The sequence below is a fragment of the Prionailurus bengalensis genome, chromosome A1, assembly GCF_016509475.1.
Source record: "Prionailurus bengalensis isolate Pbe53 chromosome A1, Fcat_Pben_1.1_paternal_pri, whole genome shotgun sequence".
Taxonomy (NCBI): domain Eukaryota; kingdom Metazoa; phylum Chordata; class Mammalia; order Carnivora; family Felidae; genus Prionailurus; species Prionailurus bengalensis.
Genome location: NC_057343.1, coordinates 6,768,014 through 6,786,764, shown reverse-complemented (window position 1 = coordinate 6,786,764; position 18,751 = coordinate 6,768,014). Strand labels below are relative to the sequence as shown.

Genomic DNA, 18,751 nt, shown 5'->3' with positions numbered 1-18,751 from the left:
TATCTGATTCCTACTTCTTACTCCCCAACAGGCAATCCCAATGCTTGAATGGTCAGGTAACCTTTAAAATGCTTAGGATCAAACAAAAGCTTTTGACAACAGAGCTAGCTTAAAAAAAAAAAAAAAAAATGCTTTCATTGTTTAAAAAAAAAAATTGAGGTTAAAAAAATTATTGAGTTATAATATATATAAAGTACACAAATCTTAAGCAACAACTTGAATTTTTATGTGAACGTGCGCGCACCTGTATTTGCATGCGCGCGCGCGCGCACACACACACACACACACACACACACACACACACTGTAACCACTATCAAGATCAAGTGCACTTTCAGCACCCCAGTGAGCCCCCTTTATCCTCTTTCTGGTCCGTCCTCACAGCTTTCCTCCCTTCTCCCCACCATCCCCTTGACCGGCTCCTGGCTCTTTTGAGGCTTATCATTCTCATTATTGTTTTGCCTCTGTTTGAATATAAATGGACTCGGTCAATATGCCTTCTTTTGTGTCTGCCCTTTTCCGCTCATCATCGTATCTGGCAGTTTATTCGTGTTGCCCATTGTAGGGTTTTCTTTTTTATTGTAATTGCCCGTTGTCAGAACAGAACAAGTTAGAAGCTTGCCTTTTCGCCCATTACTGAAATAAAACTGCCTCCATGACCCCGGTGTAAGTCTTTTGCTAGACACGCGCACTCACTTTTCTTGGGTGTGTTAGGTTGGACCATCTGAAATTGCCATTTTCGTAGGTCACGAATGGTTGGGAATTCGTGGTTTCTTACAGTCCGGGTAGAAATTCTGTTCCCTAGGCATAGGATTGCTGGATCAAAGGGTAGTTTGTGTGTTCAGCTTTAGAAGACAACGTGACACATTTGCCCAAAGTCTCCGAATCGTTTTACGTTGCTACGAGCCGTGTCTGAGAGTCCTGTTTGCTTCATGTTCTTACCAGTACTTGGCATTATCAGCCCTGTTAACTTAAGCTGTTCTTACTGTGCAGAGCTGTTTTATAGCCCCAATGAAAGACACGATTCTAAGAAACGTGGGAGGTTTTATTGGATTGAAGCAGTTCCAAGAGCTCACTTTCGTACTAACGTTTACATTTTGCCCCGCAGAAAATTGATGCACAAGCGATTGAAGAATTCTACGGGTTGACATCAGATATCTCAAAGAACTCTGAGTCTGGTTACATCCTTTTCTATCAGTCTCGGGACTGAGGGGGACCGTGATGAAGAGATACTTTCTGCCTCATTTCTTCTCTGGTTATTTTGCAAAGGATCAAGCACTGATTTTTCAAGAAAAGAGAAATGCAGGAAGCTCAGGGGGCAGTAGCACACTTTGCACACAATAAAGCAAAGACTATGGATTCACACGCTCTTCCTATCATGGTAGTTGATTTATTTGCTCAGGTATCATGCCGTCCGTGCAGTTCCACACAACAAGGAAGTGAGATCAGAGATAGCAGCTCCTCTCGTGACACCGCCTTCCAGTAATTGACATGCATTTTCTCTTTATTCGTTGCACCAGTAATGGTTTGAACTCCTTGGGGGTGCAGGAGAAAGAGTGGGAATCTGTGCTAGGTTGTAGCGATCATTTCGGGAGGTGATCCTGAACGCACCGCGTAAATTTGCCCGTGTCGAATACACACACGTAGAAGGAACACCCGGTGGTCTTTTCAGGCGTAAACCAGAACTACACTTGGGCCCAAGACTTGCAGTTGCCTTTCTGATGTAAAAACGAACAGATGACTAGAATCCGGTGTCAGGAAGACAAATATGTTTTGCTTCTCTGAAGAAGCTTATAATAATATACAGTATATGTATATGTAGGGAACAACTGGTCAAAAGTGGCTTTTTGTTTCCCCAAGGGGAAAGACTGGCTTTGTAACTATAAGTTTTTTTCTTATTTATTTTACTTAAAACTGGTAGAGTCTAAGTATTGTATGAAGTGCCCACGATTCTGTCAGTAAATTTGAGCTTATTTTTATTGGTTTTTGTCAATTGAACTCGTCCTTTTGTTTGTTTCTATTTTTAAGGTGAATCTTAAACCATTTTGAATCGTAAGATACCTTAAGAAAAATTACACTGAGAGGAGGTAAATACTCTTTTTCAGGAGGAACTGATATCTCTGACTAAATATTTGTCCTTTTGTCATGGTTTATAAGTCACTGATTTTACTCAGCTTTAATTTTGTAAAGTAAAAAAACTTATCAAAAATTCCCTGTCACGGTTGGAACGATCGATGAAATTCTGGTGCAGTGGTGGCTCACCAGTCTTCAGAATCCTTAAATACCCTGACGTTTCAAGTTGCAGCCGTGTTCGGAAAAGTCGTGTCTTGGCAGTTAGCGTTCTTTTCGAATGTCATTCTTTACCCTGGGAAGAAGGAACCTGTCGTAACCCCAGCAGCCTGGGTGCCTAGCTGCAAACCGTGCGAGGATGAAATTTTAAGGAAGCAGACCAGAAACAACGCGAAGCAAGTCCTTTTCTCCCCATCCGCGCCCCCCCCCCCCCCATCTTTGCAGATCTACTGGAAGAGTGTTCAGAAACTAAGCTTTGCATTTGTCAAGACTTCATTCTGTCGGGGGTTTTAAGAAGTAATGTATGTAACGTAAAGTGTATGTGAACCATTGTGGTTGACGCTTCCCCATGCATCAGTGAGTTGACGGTGGCCGAATGTAACGTGCAGAAGATAATTGACTGTATATTCAGAATAATAGCAATCAGGCTTTGGATGTTCTTCAAGTCTTTTCAGGCAGTGATTTTTTTTTTTTTAATTGCTGTAATTTTCTAAACTTCTTTTACTAATACTGTTGAATATGAAAAAAAACCACGAAAAAAAATTTTTGTCTGCTGCTATTTATTAACATTTTATTATCTGTATCTTTTAGCTCAGGAAATGACGTCACCTGTTCGTTCCGTGAACTGATCTTTAACAGGGTCGCTTGGCCAATGGGGCTGTTTAAACAGATACGCTGGGAGAAAAATGACGACGTATTTTGACACCTTGCTTTTTCAGACACAGTCGCTAAAGCCTTATGGCCGGCCGGAACGGGCTTATACCGATCGCGGTTGCGTAGCGCGCCTGGTTACAACATTGCACAGAGACTCACGACCGAGAATGCGGGGAAGGGGAAGGGGAAGGGGAAGGGCACAGGACGGGGGAGGTGGATACATTTTTTTTTTTTAATTTTGAGGGCTTCAACCAAATTGTCTCGGAATTTACGGCTGTGTTTCCGTAGCTTTCAGCGCAGAGAAGGAAGTCGAGTGAGGCCGGGTCCCGTTGTTTACTTGAGTTAGGCCACGGCACGTGTTAGAAAGATAGATGAGGTCATTTGCACAGAGGTACAGCACTGGGATGCTACGCTGCGTTCGTGTCTCCGTTTTGCATTGTAAAAACCACAGTAAAAGGCAAGGCGAAGTTTCCTATCGAAGCAAGTTCTAGCATGTTCGTTGAGCTCCTTGGTAGTCGCACACTGTTCACGTCTACACCGTGTTTAATAGTACGATTTGTCAGGGGAGGGACTGTGGGGTGATGGGTCTCAATTTCCTTTTTACTCTTAGTACAGCCGCGTCTGCGTAACATGTTTGGAAGCTCGCCCGAAACGCAGCAGACTTTAAAAGCACAGGGGTTGGGGTTGGGGTGGGGGGCAAATGCAGGTACAGCGAGAGAAGGGACCCAGAGAGAAAGCACTGTGAGGTTGTCGGTCGACTGTGACTGAAACGGGGGTGGGTTTACGTTGCAAATGGCGGCCGGTTGCTAACTATGTACATGTTTGTTGGGATGGCTGTCCCAGATTTTGTATATTGGAATGAAAATGTCCACGGGTCATCGTAACCGAAAGTAAATGTGCTAGATTCAGCCTCACTGCTAAGTCGTACGGCTCCTGTCCCAGAAACTTCACCTGTAGACGATTGCTCAAGACGGGGGCCGTGCGACTTCAGGAAAAGGGAAAAAAGGAAAGGTGTAATATATGGGTCTCGTTGCCCCTACCGACCAGTATCGGGTTTTTCTTTTCCGTGGTGGCAGCAGAAAGGCCTCACTTTCGTAACCTACTCCCCTCGATACTTTCTTTAAGGATACTTTTCATTAAAGATTCTCTCATGAGGTATTAAACTGGGAGCCGGGAGGCTAAGGCGCTCAGGTCCTGGCTCCTCAGTGAATTTAACTGCGTGACCTTGGGCAAGTCACTTAACCTCTCTGTGCTTCAGTCTCCCTGTCTTGTGAAATGGGAGTAATACCTACCTCACAGGGTTGTTGTGGGGATTAATTAGATATAATGTCTGTAAAGCATCTAAGGTTCTTGAAGAAGGCGCTATATAAATACAAAATAATATCTATTAAAGTTGGTTTATTTGTGCTTGCGGGTTTTTAAGTGTGGTTTTTTTCCCCCTGTTTTGCCTAAAACGTCTTTGAGAATTGGAAGGGCAGACCCTTGAACAACATGGGTTTGAATCGCGTGGGTCCTACTTGTTAAGCGGGTTTTGTTCCTTGGACACGGTATCGTAGTACGGTGAACACATTTCCCCTTGGGAGTTTCTGAACGCTTTATTTAGCTTTATTGTACGAACGCAGGTATGTAACACGTATCCAAAGTGTGTGTTAACCGCCTGTTTCTGTCATCGGTAAGGCTTCAGGCCAACGGTAGGCTATTAGGGGGGCGCCCGGGTGGCTCAGTCAGTTAAGCGCCTGACTCTCGATTTCGGCTCCGGTCACGATCTCACGGTTTGGGAGTACGAGCCCCGCATCAGGCTGTTCATGGACCGTGTGGAGCCTGCTTGGGATTCTCTCTCTCTCTCTCTCTCTCTCTCTCTCTCTCTCTCTCTCTCTTTCTCTCTCTGCACCTCCCCACTTGCGTGGTCTCTCTCACTCTCTCAAGATTAAAAAAAAAAAAAGTAGGCTATTAATAGTTAAGTCTGGGGGGAGTTGAAAGTTCAACCTGGATTTTTTTGGCTGCACAAACACGGTGCCCCTGACCCCTGTGGTGGTCCGGCTTCAGCTGTATGCACTTGGGGAACTGCCTTCACTGCTCTTGCTGCACACTCGCTGCTTTTGTTACCCAAAGAGATTTTCCGAGAACAGCGTTCCGTGTGTGTAAACCGGCACCCGTAATCCCGTGCCTGCATTGGTCTTTACGTAGTAGCCTTGCCTTTCCAAAAATTCCGAGTTTAAAAATGTAAATTTAGAATCCTAGAATCTTACTGTTTTTAGCGCTCCCTTAGCCCTTGCGGTGTAGTCCTCGCTCCCGTAAAATCGGTCACTTGAGAATATTCACCTGTGCTTGAGTACTTGAAATCCCGTTCCATTGTTCAGTAACTTAAATTTCCATACCTTGCCTTTATTTATATTTAATCTGCTATATTTAATCCACCGCTCTTCATTCTTGGGAGACCTGTCCTGGTCACACTCTGATTTATTCATCTCTCTGGAACAGTGTTCTTAGAATAAGTTTCGTAACAGGTGAACTAGACCGCCCGTGGGGACCTACGATTGCTTGCTTGCTTTCTATCTGTCTATTTTACATTTATTTATTTTTGAGAGACAGAGCACAAGCAAGGAGGGGGCAGAGATTGGGAGACACAGAATCCGAAGCAGGCTCCAGGCTCTGAGCTGTCAGCACAGAGCCTGACGCGGGGCTCGAACCCACGAACCGTGAGATCGTGACCTGAGCCAAAGTCGGACGCTCAACCGACTGAGCCACCCAGGTGCCCCTGCATTCTCTTTTTTAGATATCTCTATCACATGCTTCATACTGAACTTTTAATAAGTGAAATTCGCTGTATTCAAGACAGCTTCTCATGAACTGTTGAAAAGCCAAGACTTTCCCTCCCTTTTTTTCAAGTGTCCTTGTCACCCAGTATGTGTTCGTGTTCGTCTGGAGCTTTTTACCTTTTGTCATTTATGTTTTACTATGATAACATAGAATTTCCAGAGCTGCTAAAATAACCCATCACTTGTTAGTTGATGGCATGATAGGCCCTACACTCAGCGTTTTACCTTTTCTTACTGTTAAGAAGAAACTAAAACTCTCCAGAGGTTGAGGGAGTGTCCCAGAGTCCGTCAGCCGGAAAACAGCAGATCCAGATTTCAAATAGGTGTACCTTCATTGCCAAGCTCTTCTCTGTGGTTTCATAATCAAAGGGTTCTCTTTTATGGCAGAAGATGCACATAGCCTGGAGTTTCCTGCTTCTGCCATTTTTAAGTGGGCAGCTAAGTGACGTTAAGCACCATCCGTGTTGTGCAGCCATCACCGCTCTCCATCGCTAGGATTTTTCACCTTCCCAAACAAACTCTACCCATTAAATACTAACTCCCCGTTTCCCTGACCCCCAGCCCCTAGTCACTTTTCTACTCTCTATCTTTATCCGTGTGACTGCTCTAGCTAACTCCTATCAGTGAAATACACGGTGTTTGTACCCTTGCATCTGGCTTCTTCCATTTAATGTTTCAAGACTCACTCAGGTTGAAGCAGGTGTCCGAATCTCCTTCCCTGTTAAGACTCTGTAATAGTCCATTGTATGGATGCACCCCATTTTTTTTTAAATTTTTTTTTCAACGTTTATTTATTTTTGGGACAGAGAGAGAGCATGAACGGGGGAGGGGCAGAGAGAGAGGGAGACACAGAATCGGAAACAGGCCCCAGGCTCTGAGCCATCAGCCCAGAGCCCGACGCGGGGCTCGAACTCACGGACCGCGAGATCGTGACCTGGCTGAAGTCGGACGCTTAACCGACTGCGCCACCCAGGCGCCCCGAATGCACCCCATTTTTAGACCTTCATCTCTTGGTGGACATTTGGGTGGTTTCGACTTCTTCGCTATCGTGAGTGACGCCACTATGAACACAACTATCTGTTTGAGGCCCTGATTTCAGTTCTTCCAGGTATATACGAGAAATTGCTGGGTCATACGGTGGTTCTAGGCTTAACTCTTTAAGGAACTGGTTTCCATGTGCTTTTCTACAATGGCTGCCCTGCTTTACATTCCCCACCGCAGGGCACTAGCATTCCGGTTTCTGTATAAACATTTGTTCTTTTCTCGAGGTTTTTTTGGTGGTGGCCGTCCCAGCTGGGGTGGTGGGATAGCTCACTGTGGTTTTGATTTGCATTTCCCCGATGATAAGTGATGTTGAGCAGTATTTCATGTGTTTACTGGCCATTTTTAGAACTTCTTTGGAGAAATGTCTATTCAAGGTCTTTGTCTATTTTTTTTTAATTGGATGTGTATTTTTAAATATTGGATTTTTTTTTTAATTTTTTTTTCAACGTTTATTTATTTTTGGGACAGAGAGAGACAGAGCGTGAACGGGGGAGGGGCAGAGAGAGAGGGAGACACAGAATCGGAAACAGGCTCCAGGCTCCGAGCCGTCAGCCCAGAGCCCGACGCGGGGCTCGAACTCACGGACCGCGAGATCGTGACCTGGCTGAAGTCGGACGCCCAACCGACTGTGCCACCCAGGCGCCCCTGTTGTTCTTTTTAAAGATTGTTTTGGCTGTTTAGGGTCCCATGAATTTCATACAAACTTTAGGGTTTAAATTTAAAAAAATAAATGAAGCTTATGCAAAAATTGCTGTTGAGGTTTTGATAGGAATTGCATTGAATCTGTCTTCCAGTCCACGAACACGAGATGTCTTCAAATTTATGTTGCCTTTAGTTTCTTTTCTTTCTTTTGTATGGTTATTTATTTTGGGGGGGGGAGGGAGGGGCAAAATCCCAAGCAGGCTCCCCACTGTCAGCGCAAAGCCGGATGTAGGACTTGATCTCATGAACCGTCGGTGAGATCATAACCTGAGCTGAGATCAAGAGCCGGCACCCAACTGACTAAGCCACCCAGGCGCCCCCGTCTTTAATTTCTTTCAGCAATATTTTATAGTTTTCAGTGTACCCTTGGTTAAGTTTATTCCTAAGTATTGTATTGGTTTTGATGCTGTTGTCAATGGATTGTTCCCCTAATTTTTTCAGATTGTTCATTTGTGAGTGCAGTTAGAAACGCAGCTGAGTTTTGTGTATTCTATATCTTGCAACTTTGCTGAATTTGTTTATTCTAACAGTTTTGGGGGCAGCCTTTAGGATTTTCTACCCATAAGATCCTGTCATTTGCAAACAGATCCTTCATCTTTTTCAGATTTGTGTGCCCTTGATTTCTTTTTCTCTTGCCTCATTGCCCTGGCTAGAGCTTTCAACACTGCATTGAATAAAAAGTGGTGAAACCTGGCATCCTTGCCTCGTTCCTGGTCTAAGAAGAAAAAGGTTTCTTTTTTTTTTTTAATTTTTTTTTAACGTTTATTTATTTTTGAGACAGAGAGAGACAGAGCATGAACAGGGGAGGGGCAGAGAGAGAGGGAGACACAGAATCTGAAACAGGCTCCAGGCTCTGAGCTGTCAGCACAGAGCCCGACGCGGGGCTTGAACTCACGGACCGTGAGATCACGACCTGAGCCGAAATCCGACGCTTAACCGACCAAGCCACCCAGGCGCCCCGGAAGAAAAAGCTTTCAACCTGGCACCATCGAGTGCGATGTCAGCCCCACGTTGCACATTTTTCATGTATGGCCTTCGTCCTGTCGAGGAGGTTAGTCTCTCCTCTCTCTAGTTTGAAGGTTTGTCTCGAGAAGGGGTATTGAATTTTGTGAAATGCTGTATCATTGAGATGGTCGCGAGGGGGAGGGAGAGTGGCTTCATTTTGTGAATGTGTTAGTGATTTTCATAGGTTGAACAGTCCTTGCATTTGGGGAGTAAATCGTATGTGGTCTTGGTGTCTGATCCCTTTTAACACGCTGCCGAGTTCGGTTTGTCGTACTTCGTTGATGATTTTTGCCTGAGTGTTTATAGGGCATACTGGTTTGTAGTGGTTTTTTGTGGTTTTTTGTTTTCTTTTTGGTCACGTGTTTTTAATTGCCTTTGTCCGGCTTTGGTCTCAGTAATGCTGGCCTCATAGAATGAGTTAGGAAGTAATCCCTCCTTTTCAGTTTTTGGAAGAGTTGGAGACTATCCAAAGATCTTTACAGATAGCTAATACTAATTACAGAAAGTTTACAAATAACTAATACGCTCTCTGTAGGCCATTACTATGCCTACAGGTGAAGGCATAGTTTTCGCCTCCGAGGAGTCCACCACCTAGAGAGGAGTCAGGAAGTAGCTTGTGAGGAAGGTCAGCTGTGCATCTGAACACGTACACAGCTATACAGAACAGGTGGAGAAGAATGGGGTAGAAAGGTATCATTGACCTCCACGGGATGCGGGTGGATTGCTAGGCTCGCAGAGAGATCTGGGGATCGAAAACAGTCAAAGGGGTTGGGGATACGAAGTGTAAAAGGAATTGAAAAACACTCATAATATTCTTTGGTAATAGAATTTCTAAGCCTGCTTCCCATACTTTGCTCCCCTTTTTCCTAAGGAGAAACTCTAACTTACTCTCGGGAATTCTCACTCAGGCTGCTACTATGGACCCGATTCCTGAGAAAACAGGCTTATGCTATTCTGTGTCCTAGGCCTCTTATTATAATCCACCTTGATAATCAGCTCCTTTTGGGGTGCCTGGGTAGCTCAGTTGGTTAAGCGTCCCAACTTCGGCTCGGGTTAGTGATCTCACAATTCGTGAGTTCGAGCCCCGCATAAGGCTCGCTGCTACACCTCCGTCCCCCTCTGCCCCTCCCTCGCTCGACCTCTCTCTCAAAAATAATCATTAAATAATAATAACTGACTCCTTTCTTAAATTTCCTCACCTGTTGCCAATGATTTGCCCTATAATTAAACCCTGGCATCACGACTTAATTAAAACTTCCTACCTCCTAATTTGTTTTCAAATAAGCGACGTTCTGCTTTAAGGTCAAGAAAAATAGTCCCGCTGTGTATTGATTTGCCGAGTCATTCCCATATCTGGGTGCTGAGCAGAATCACTGGGGCAGTTGTACAGATGTTCAGATTCCTGAGACCCACCCGCAGCGATTTTTGATTCACTGGAGAGGAGACATCCAGGTTTGGCAAGCTCGCGGGAGACTCTCATCATCTGGGTTCGGGACTCGATGGGGCGGAACTCCTCGAACGTTCTAGATCGTCCCTCTGTACGGTTATTATCGCCAATCAAGTGTTGACCTGGAGCGTTATCCGAAAAAACCCGATCACGTGAGGAAGGGTCACGGGAGATTTCAGGGGAGGGGTGGGGAGGGGACCCTGGGGAGGGTTCCCGCCTGGAGGGTGTTTTGCTGTGGTGGCTGAACTGAGCCGGAAGGGTGGGCAGGGCAGAGAGGTCCTATCAGGTACAGGGAACGCCTTCTGGTGGTTCGGCTGCAGTGAGGAACCGAGCAACTAAGAAATGAAGCGCTCATCTTCGTGTGACTGTAGGTGGGGCTCTCAGACTGGCCGGGAGATTGCGCTAGAGAAGGTCCTCTTCTTCCCGGAGGGGGCGGGGAGCCGGAGGGTGAGCCCGGGGCCCTAGTTTGCATCCCAGGGCTCGCACTTTGCCCTGTATCCACACACAGTCATTAGGACTCAGTCATTAGGTTAGGGTTAGGGTTAGGTCATTGGGATGGGAAGCATCCCGTCCCCAGTCGCTGACTTGGGAGGAGCGCGGTGGGTTGAATACAAACACCAGACTCCGGATTTGCCTCCAGACTCCCTTTGCCTCCAGGTGGAGCAGGCAGGATGGCCTTGGGCCGGCTTCCCCGCTCAATACAGCACTTCCCACCACGGCTCCAAATGCTTTCTCCGGAAGAAACTTCAGGTCCTTTGGATTTTAGAGGCTGCGGAATTGTGACCGACTTAACAGAAGACCCATGCAAAGTGGCCTGAACCCTAACCTCGCTGTTCAGGAGGGACGCGCTGCTCCCCAGGCGCACGCGGAAAAACGCATGTTGGGTCATTTATAAGTAACATTGCAGGAGAATATAAAGTGACATCCTGATTTTGCTCGATTCAGCCATGTCGTTCCAAGGTCTTCATCCGCTGCGAGGCCCAGAAAACAGAGCAGTAAAATCATGCTGTCTCTGCACAGTTTGGGATGATGAATGTGGTGATTGGATGTGTGGGGTTTTTTTTTAACAAACTTTTGTTCGCTGGTAGCTTTTCCCTTCAGGTGCAAACCAGTTACCAGGGGCGCCTGGGTGGCCCAGTGGGTTGAGCATCCGACTTCAGCTCCAGTCATCTCACAGTTCGTGGGTTCGAGCCCCGCGTCCGGCTCTGTGCTGACAGTCCGAGCCTGGAGCCTGCTTTGGACTCTGTCTCCCCCTCTCTGTCCCCACCGCCTGCCTGTTGGTTCTCCTTCCCCCCTCCCCCGCCTGTCTCTCAAAAATAAATAAACTAAAAAAAAACAACCCAGTTTCCAAATGCTGTTTATTTTAGGCTGCAGAAATGAACATTTTCTTGACTTCTACTGGCTGGTTTTGTATAACCTGCCAGAGTTTTTGCACGCACTTTAAGGGGAAAAAAACAGGGATGATAGAACGATGAGGAAGGTAAACTTGCAAAGTTGCGTGTCCGTGGGTTAGATTATTAGATCTAATAATGGAGGCTTCAGAAAACAGAACTACCAGTAACGCCTTACCTGCTTTCCCAGTGTTACGTGTATTTATCATTCGAAAAGTCGTATCAACTGTTGCACTCTGTCCAACAGATATATTTTTGAATTCCTATCATAAACACAGTATGGGTAGTGTAGTATCTGATTTCCGTGCATCATATGTAGTCTTTATACAGCTCTGGATGACAACTGGTTCGAGGGGCGCCTGGATGGCTAGTCGGTTGGGCATCTGACCTCGGCTCAGCTCATGATCTCATGGTTCGTGAGTTCGAGCCCCGCGTCGGGCTCTGGGCTGACGGCTCAGAGCCTGGAGCCTGCTTCGGATTCTGTGTCTCCCTCTCTCTCTGCCCCTCCCCTGTTCATGCTCTTTCTCTCTCTCTCCCTCTCTCTCTCTCTCTCTCTCTCTCTCAAATAAAATAATTTAATGTACTGAAAGTAAAGATACAAACTGGGGTTAAAGTTTATGATCCTATGCCCAAAGCAGGCAGGGGTGGGGAGATTCTGCTTTCAGAAGATACTCCTGGCTGTGGTGTGGAGAGGGGTGTGGAGGGGGCCAGCGTGGGTGTGATGAGACCTCGGGGGGACGGGACTTGGGACTGAACTGGCTGGCAGGGGATGAGGGAAAAGGCATGTTGGGGTGGGGGGGGGGGACTCTTAGCTTGCACACCTGGGGAGAGGGGAGCCTTTTGCTGGGAGGCCACGAAGAGGACCAGGCTTGGGGTCAGATCATGGTGCTCCGAGGCGTGGAGGTACAATTTGTTTATGAGCATTTATTTGCCTTTCATAAGCCGGCATTGCCTGGCAGTTTGGGAGGTCTCGCCGTGGTCGCGTGTACGCCGTTGGCCTTCACGCGCTCAGCGTGTACCCCCACGTGCCACACACGCAAAGCCTTGACTTTAGAATTTAAGATGCGGTACAAAGTTGGAAGGACTGTTGTACTTCTGAGGTAATTACTCGGTTTTGATGAGCCCGCCGGACGTGTTACCAAGTCTGTAGCGGTTTTGAGGCATTTGATAACTGAGGACAGATTGATGAAATTAGCCTCGTGTTGAAGAATGTCGGGTGCCTTTTGAAAGCTTTTCCTGGAAATAATTACATCTGTATCATTTGCCCTTGCATTCAAACAGCAACAACATGGGAATGCAAGCTGGTGCAGCCGCTCTGGAAAACAGTATGGAGGTTCCTCGAGAAACTAAAAATAGAACCACCCTACGACCCAGGAATTGCCCTACTCGGCATTTATCCACGGGATCCAGGGGTGCTGTTTCGAAGGGACACGTGCATCCCCGTGTTTATAGCAGCACTATCCACAACGACCAAAGTATGGAAAGAGCCCGAATGTCCATTGATGGATGAATGGATAAAGAAGATGTGGTATACATATACAATGGAGTATTACTCGGCAATCAAAAAGAATGAAATCTTGCCATTTGCAACTACGTGGATGGAACTGGAGGGTATTATGCTAAGTGAAATTAGCCAGAGAAAGACATCATATGACTTCACTCAATGGGAGGGAAACAAAAATAATATAAAAACAGGGAGGGGGACAAAGCATAAGAGACTCTTAAATAAGGAGAACAAACAGGATTACTGGAGGGGTTGAGGGAGGGGGGATGGGCTAAATGGGGAAGGAATCTACTCCCGAAATCATTGTTGCACTAGATGCTAACTAATTTGGATGTAAAATAAAATTAACAACAACAAAATACTTCCTTTCTTTTATGGAAAACTGATCGATTTTAAGGACCCTGGAGCGGCTTAGGATTAAAAAAAAAAAAAAAAAACGTTGATGGGCAACTTGAAAACTTTTGGAAAGAAGTTATGCAGAGTGGATTTACTGCTGGGTAGATCAAACCCTGGTCTGGCGAGGTCTGAAGAAACTCCCGGAAGTTGGCTGCTGCCCACTGTGGGATGCAGGTGGTGCGGTCCAGACGGAGCTAAGAGGCTCTGGAACCATCCTTCAGTCCCAGCTGCTGTGTGATGGCTCAGTGGTCTGTGCCGGAGAATCTTCTCCAAGTGTCTCCCTCCGGCAGAGGTTTCTTGGGGTGTTTCCCAGTCTGGGTCTGAACTGTTGATCACTCCGTGACTGTAATGTTTACTGCCCTCTTGGCATGTCACGAAATCGCACGCACCGAACCAGCAAGCAGACCCTTCCGGCCTCAGGACCTTAAGCAAGTCACTCAGCCCCCTGAGCCCACATTTCCTCGCTCATAAAATGGCAGAAGTAATACTATCACATGGGAGTGTTGAGAAACGCCTAGTTCAGGGCAACAGTTGCTCCCATAGTGTCGTCTAGAAACGTGGGCTGTAACCCAACACTCATTTCTTAGCTCCTTCCTGAACTGGGGGAAGGAGGCATTATGGGAAAAACATCGCACCCATTGTCGCGTGGGACGTCAAGATGACAGGATGACCAAGACGTGATTTCTGTTCTCGTGGAGCTTACGGTGTAGAACATTAGCTCATTAAAAAAAAAAAGAAAGAAAGAAAAAGAAAACATAAGTAAGAAAAGTGTCTGCTATTAGGCGCCAGTTGCCGAGATCACAGAGTTGAATGCGACGTCGTATATTCAGTTCAGGAAGGAAACAAGACAAATCGAGAATTAATTGCAGTGATGCGGAGTGTTGAGAGCCATAATGGGCACATAAATAAGGTAACGTGGGGACAGGGCAAGAGCATCCTAAATCAGATTGCCGGGCAGGGAGGGCCTCCCGGAGGACATGCTACTTGGACCGAGCCTTCAAGAAGGAAGGTTATCCGGATCCGGGAAAGGAGACGGGGAGGCATCCCAGGTAGAAAGAAGCAAGGATGTGGGAAGGCCCCCGGCACAGAAGAGCACTGCATATTTGGGAAACGTGGGTTTCACATGGCTCGAGCAGGGTACCTTTGGCAATTCGAGGCAAGCAAGGTGTTGTTCTAAATCCAAGAGGCCTGATGTATGAAGCTAACAAGTTCGGATTTTACGGAAATGGACCCCGGGGACCTTCGAAGTGTTTGAAGTAGATGACGAATTTCGCAGAATGACGTTCTGGGGGGCTCATTTTAGTAGCCGTGTGGGTGTCAATCCCTCCTGATTGGAAGAGGGAGACCAACGAGGAGCTTGTGGTAATCCGATCAAGAAGGCTTGAGAGCCTGGACGAGGTGGTGGCAGGAGGAACCGAGCTGGGGGGTTGGGACACAAGATGCTGACACACAACCTGGAGGGCATGATTGAAGAATTAGCTGCGGAAGTCGGTGGGAGGGGGGGTTCCGCTCGGTCCCAGGGTATTGCTGTTCTCCAGGGTTCTCTTCCGGGCTCTTTGCTCTTTTCTCCTTCCTGGGCATCTCCATCCGCTCCCACAGCTTCAATGATCACCTGACGCCAGACCCTATCAGAGCTTCACCGCTAGCCCGGGTGCCTGGGGTTCTAGGCCCATGTGTCCAGTTGTGTCTCCTGGGCAGCTCCACACAGACGTCACACCGACACCTCAAACTCAACTCACAGAATGGCGGCTGGGATCCAACAGGGAGTATCCCGAGAGAGCGAGGCGGTAGTGCACGATGGTGTTTTGGTGATCTGTCTTCGGAAGCCACGTGGCCTCACGTCTGCCTTACAACATCGGTTGAGTCCGCTCCAAAGGCTCACTCAGATTGAAGGGAGGTGGGCATCTCTCTATCCCATCCTGTGGTGGGAGGGATGTTTGGGCCACCCTGCAAGAACAGGTGGGATAGGAGGTGACCGCGGCCATCTCTGGAAAAGACGATCGGCCACAGGCGATATCCCATTCCTTCTCTGTTTGACTCTGCTGGGGAGAGCTGTCATCTAGAGAGCGCGTGCATTTAGTAAAAGCATTTTGGTTTTGCCCCCTGCTAAAAGTTCGAGGTGCAGAGGAAAGAGGGAAAGAGCTGGAAGGAATTCTGGGCCTGGAGCTGGCCAACAGGGACAGGTGTGGGGAGCAGGTCGCATCGCGTAAGGGAGTTTCACCCCATTGCGATTAGTCTTCCCACGGATCAGTCTGGGTCTGAGGCCACTACGTGTGCAGGAAATGGAAACGGGGAGAGGGGGTGTTGCCTTGCACACAGCAAGCAGCACACGCACTCCCCGTCTGCAGTCATTGTAGACGGAACCCTGGCCGATGGAGCTCCTTTGCCCTTGGACGTCTGCCATGAACGCCTGAATGGGGGGCCAGCCGCTTGAGAAGGCAGCAGAAGGCCAACAGAGAAGCTTTGGTTTGGAGGCAATATCATCTTTTGACGTCAAAGTATTAAATATAACCAGCCAACACTTTAGTTGCCGTAGGTATGAATCCGTGCCTTTGCAAAGCCATAGTGCTCTAATAGGTAGAATTTCTTGAACTCAAGATATACGAGAGATAAACCAAGCACAGGTGGGTAGGCATTTAAAACTAAAACAGAAGACTGAAAACCGGTTCATCAGTAAGAGTTCCATTATGGTTAAGAGAAAACATGTCGGGGCGCCTGGGTGGCGCAGTCGGTCGAGCGTCTGACTCTTGGTTTCCGCTCAGGTCATGATCCCAGGGTCATGGGATTGAGCCCCACGTCAGGCTCTGCCCTGATCACGGAGACTGCTTGGGATTCTCTCTCTCTCTCTCTCTCTCTCTCTGTCCCTCTGCCCCTCTCTTGCTCTCTCTCTCAAATTAAAAAAAAAAAACTTTTTTAAGAACCACATGTCCGCCTCCTTGAAAAAGAGTGTCATTCGGACGCTCTGGACAGGAACTTAAACTGAAGGGGTCATTCCTTTGTTGATCCATTCAAGAAATACGTGTGAAGCACGCAATTTGTGCTCAGTGCTGTTCCAGGCCACGAAGAGGTGAATGAGATCGGCTGCCTTCAAGGAAGGTACGCTCCCATGAGGGACACAGCATTGGATACCGTGATGCGTAGGAAGAGAAGGAAGAGGGCCATGGGCTGGCGTGACGATCAGGGAGGCCTGCCATAGATCGGGGTAAGAGGCAAGGCCTCTGAGGAGGCCACACCTGAGCTGAATCTGAAGGGTGGAAACGAGTCAGCTGTGCAACGCGCCGGGTAGAGAGCGTTGCGGTCACTGGGCAGGACGGCAGACGCACAGGCCCCGAAACGGGAACGAGTTTGTGGTGCAGAGTGAGGCGGTGTGGCTGACACCCCGGCAGCCCTAAACGTGACCTGCTTTATCGGCCGTGTTTCAACATAGCGAGCCTTTTGCTGAGTGCAGATGCTTGAACAGTCGTTAGGTGGGCATTTTGAAAATGACTTGAAAATGATCACATCCGTTTTCTGTGCATGTCGTAGGAATCTTTGCTGTATGGGATGAAGGAGGTAATCAAAATAGCTCGCTGGTTTTTTCAGGGCCATTCACGGAGTAAAACGTCTTTTCCCCACGGAGTTGATAAAACGCCATCTGCATCACGTGCCGAAATCCCACACGAACTTGTAGCTCTCGGGGAACCTCTCTTCGGTTTCGTTGGTCTGCCTGTCTGGCCCTGATTTCATCTCTGTGGTCCTCAGTCTTAGCCGCACCTTACTGAAAAATAGCGTAGGGGCGCCTGGCCGGCTCAGTCGGTTGAGTGTCCGCCCGACTCCGGCTCGGGTCGTGATCTCGCCGTCCGTGGGTTCGAGCCCCGCGTCGGGCTCTGTGCTGACAGCTCAGGGCCTGGAGCCTGCTTCCGATTCTGTGTCTCCCTCTCTCTCTGCCCCTCCCCTGCTCGTGCTCACTCTCTCGCTCTCTCAAAAATAAATAAACATTAAAAAAAGAAAGAAAGAAAGAAAGAAAGAAAGAAAAGAAAAATACCATAGACAGCTACTTAGTGGTGCCTAGCGTTCTTCTTGTGTGGCTGTTATGATCCATCTCAGAAAAGATTTTTTTGATGTTTCGTCCATGCAATCCCATGGAATGCATGTGTTCCCTCGATTCCAGTTTGAGAAATACTGAACTTGTACTCTCTTGCGTCAGAAAGGACTAGAAGGCCTGGAGCTGACTCTGGAAGAGGCCAGATTCACGTAACATTTGCGACGCGTCGGGCGTTGTAGAGAGCGTCACATCCCCTTTAATCCTTGCCTTTGCCTACCCTTTGGAGGGATCTCTGTTTCACTGGGAAGGGTCAGCGCGGTTGAGGGACGATATTACGGTGAGTGTCTGATGGATACCAAGCAGGGTGCCGCCTGTTCTGGATGGGGAGGATCCTTTGGCCCGTATCCGACCTGCAGTCAGATCGGGCCGCCCCAAACACCCAAAATAGCAGCTCATATTTGGGGAGCCCTTCTATGGGCGAGAATCGAGCCCAGGCCTTCACACGCATCATCACAGCGCACCTTGGTACCCTCCCCCAGCCCCCACCGGATGTTTTTCTCCTGTGGGAACCCTAGCTTGTTCATAAGCGGCGTGGAAGAGAGTGCAGGAAGCTTGAAGGCAGACGGGATCACTTCCCATCCTACAGGAGAGGAAACGAGGGTGTGGAGGGTCGGTTCACTCGCTGGCAAAGTCACATTGCTGACAAGGTGGCGAGGCCGGGATTTGGACCCTGGAGGACAGGCTCGGAGCGCACGGACAGCCCCGTGGACCGTACCCCTCCCTCCCCTGCCCCGAGTCTTGAGTTTTCCCACTTGGAGGCCTTTGAGTATATGCCATTCCCGCCGCCTCTGTTTATCCTTCGAGGCCGATCTGGAACACCAGCCCTTGTGCAGCCTCACCTGCCGCTCAGCTGGATACAATTGCTTTCGTTCGCCCCCCCTGACCGGCCGCGCTTGGCAGGCGGGCTTGCCTGGCTTCCAGATTGCAACCTGCCCGAGGTTCCGGGGCCACGTCTGGCTCATCCCTGACTGCGCGTGGCACCGGGCCCTGCGGACAGACGGGTAGGTATCGGATGTTTTGAGCTGACTCTCTCAGGGGGCCAAACCCGAGACCTTCTCTAGGGATGAGAGCTGGGCCAAAGTTGGAGGCCATCATCCCGGACAGACGAGTCCTCTCTTGCGATGCCCTCGGAGAGTGGTGCGGAGAAGAGGACAAGGCCCAAAGGCGGGCAGAACTGGCTTGAAGATCAGTCCCGCCACGTATTGGCGACGTGCTCTCTGGAGCTCGGGGTCCTCACTTAGCAACTGTGCATTTTATATAATGTGCTAGGGCCATAAATGCAAAAGGTCCTGGGGGACCTGCCACTCTCCATCCCCAACTCCCGCCATTTGCTCGGCAAATATTTATGAACCTACCCGTTGTATTTACCAGTTGTTTCTGCGGAAGAGCATTTCACGGTTCAGGCTGGAACGGATCG

At 48.2% G+C, this 18,751-nt stretch overlaps 1 protein-coding gene across 2 annotated transcripts in view; it reads left to right on the top strand.

Annotated features, from left to right (window-relative positions):
* The window catches only part of USP12 (ubiquitin specific peptidase 12), a 104,957-nt gene extending 100,608 nt beyond the window's left edge, over positions 1-4,349 (top strand). For both annotated transcript variants that reach the window (XM_043575697.1, XM_043575707.1), the window contains one exon: positions 1,108-4,349. In XM_043575697.1, coding sequence (XP_043431632.1) covers positions 1,108-1,209 — 102 coding nt within the window. In that variant the 3' untranslated portion in view covers positions 1,210-4,349. The remainder of the gene's footprint in view (positions 1-1,107) is intronic.
* Positions 4,350-18,751: the final 14,402 nt, after the last annotated feature.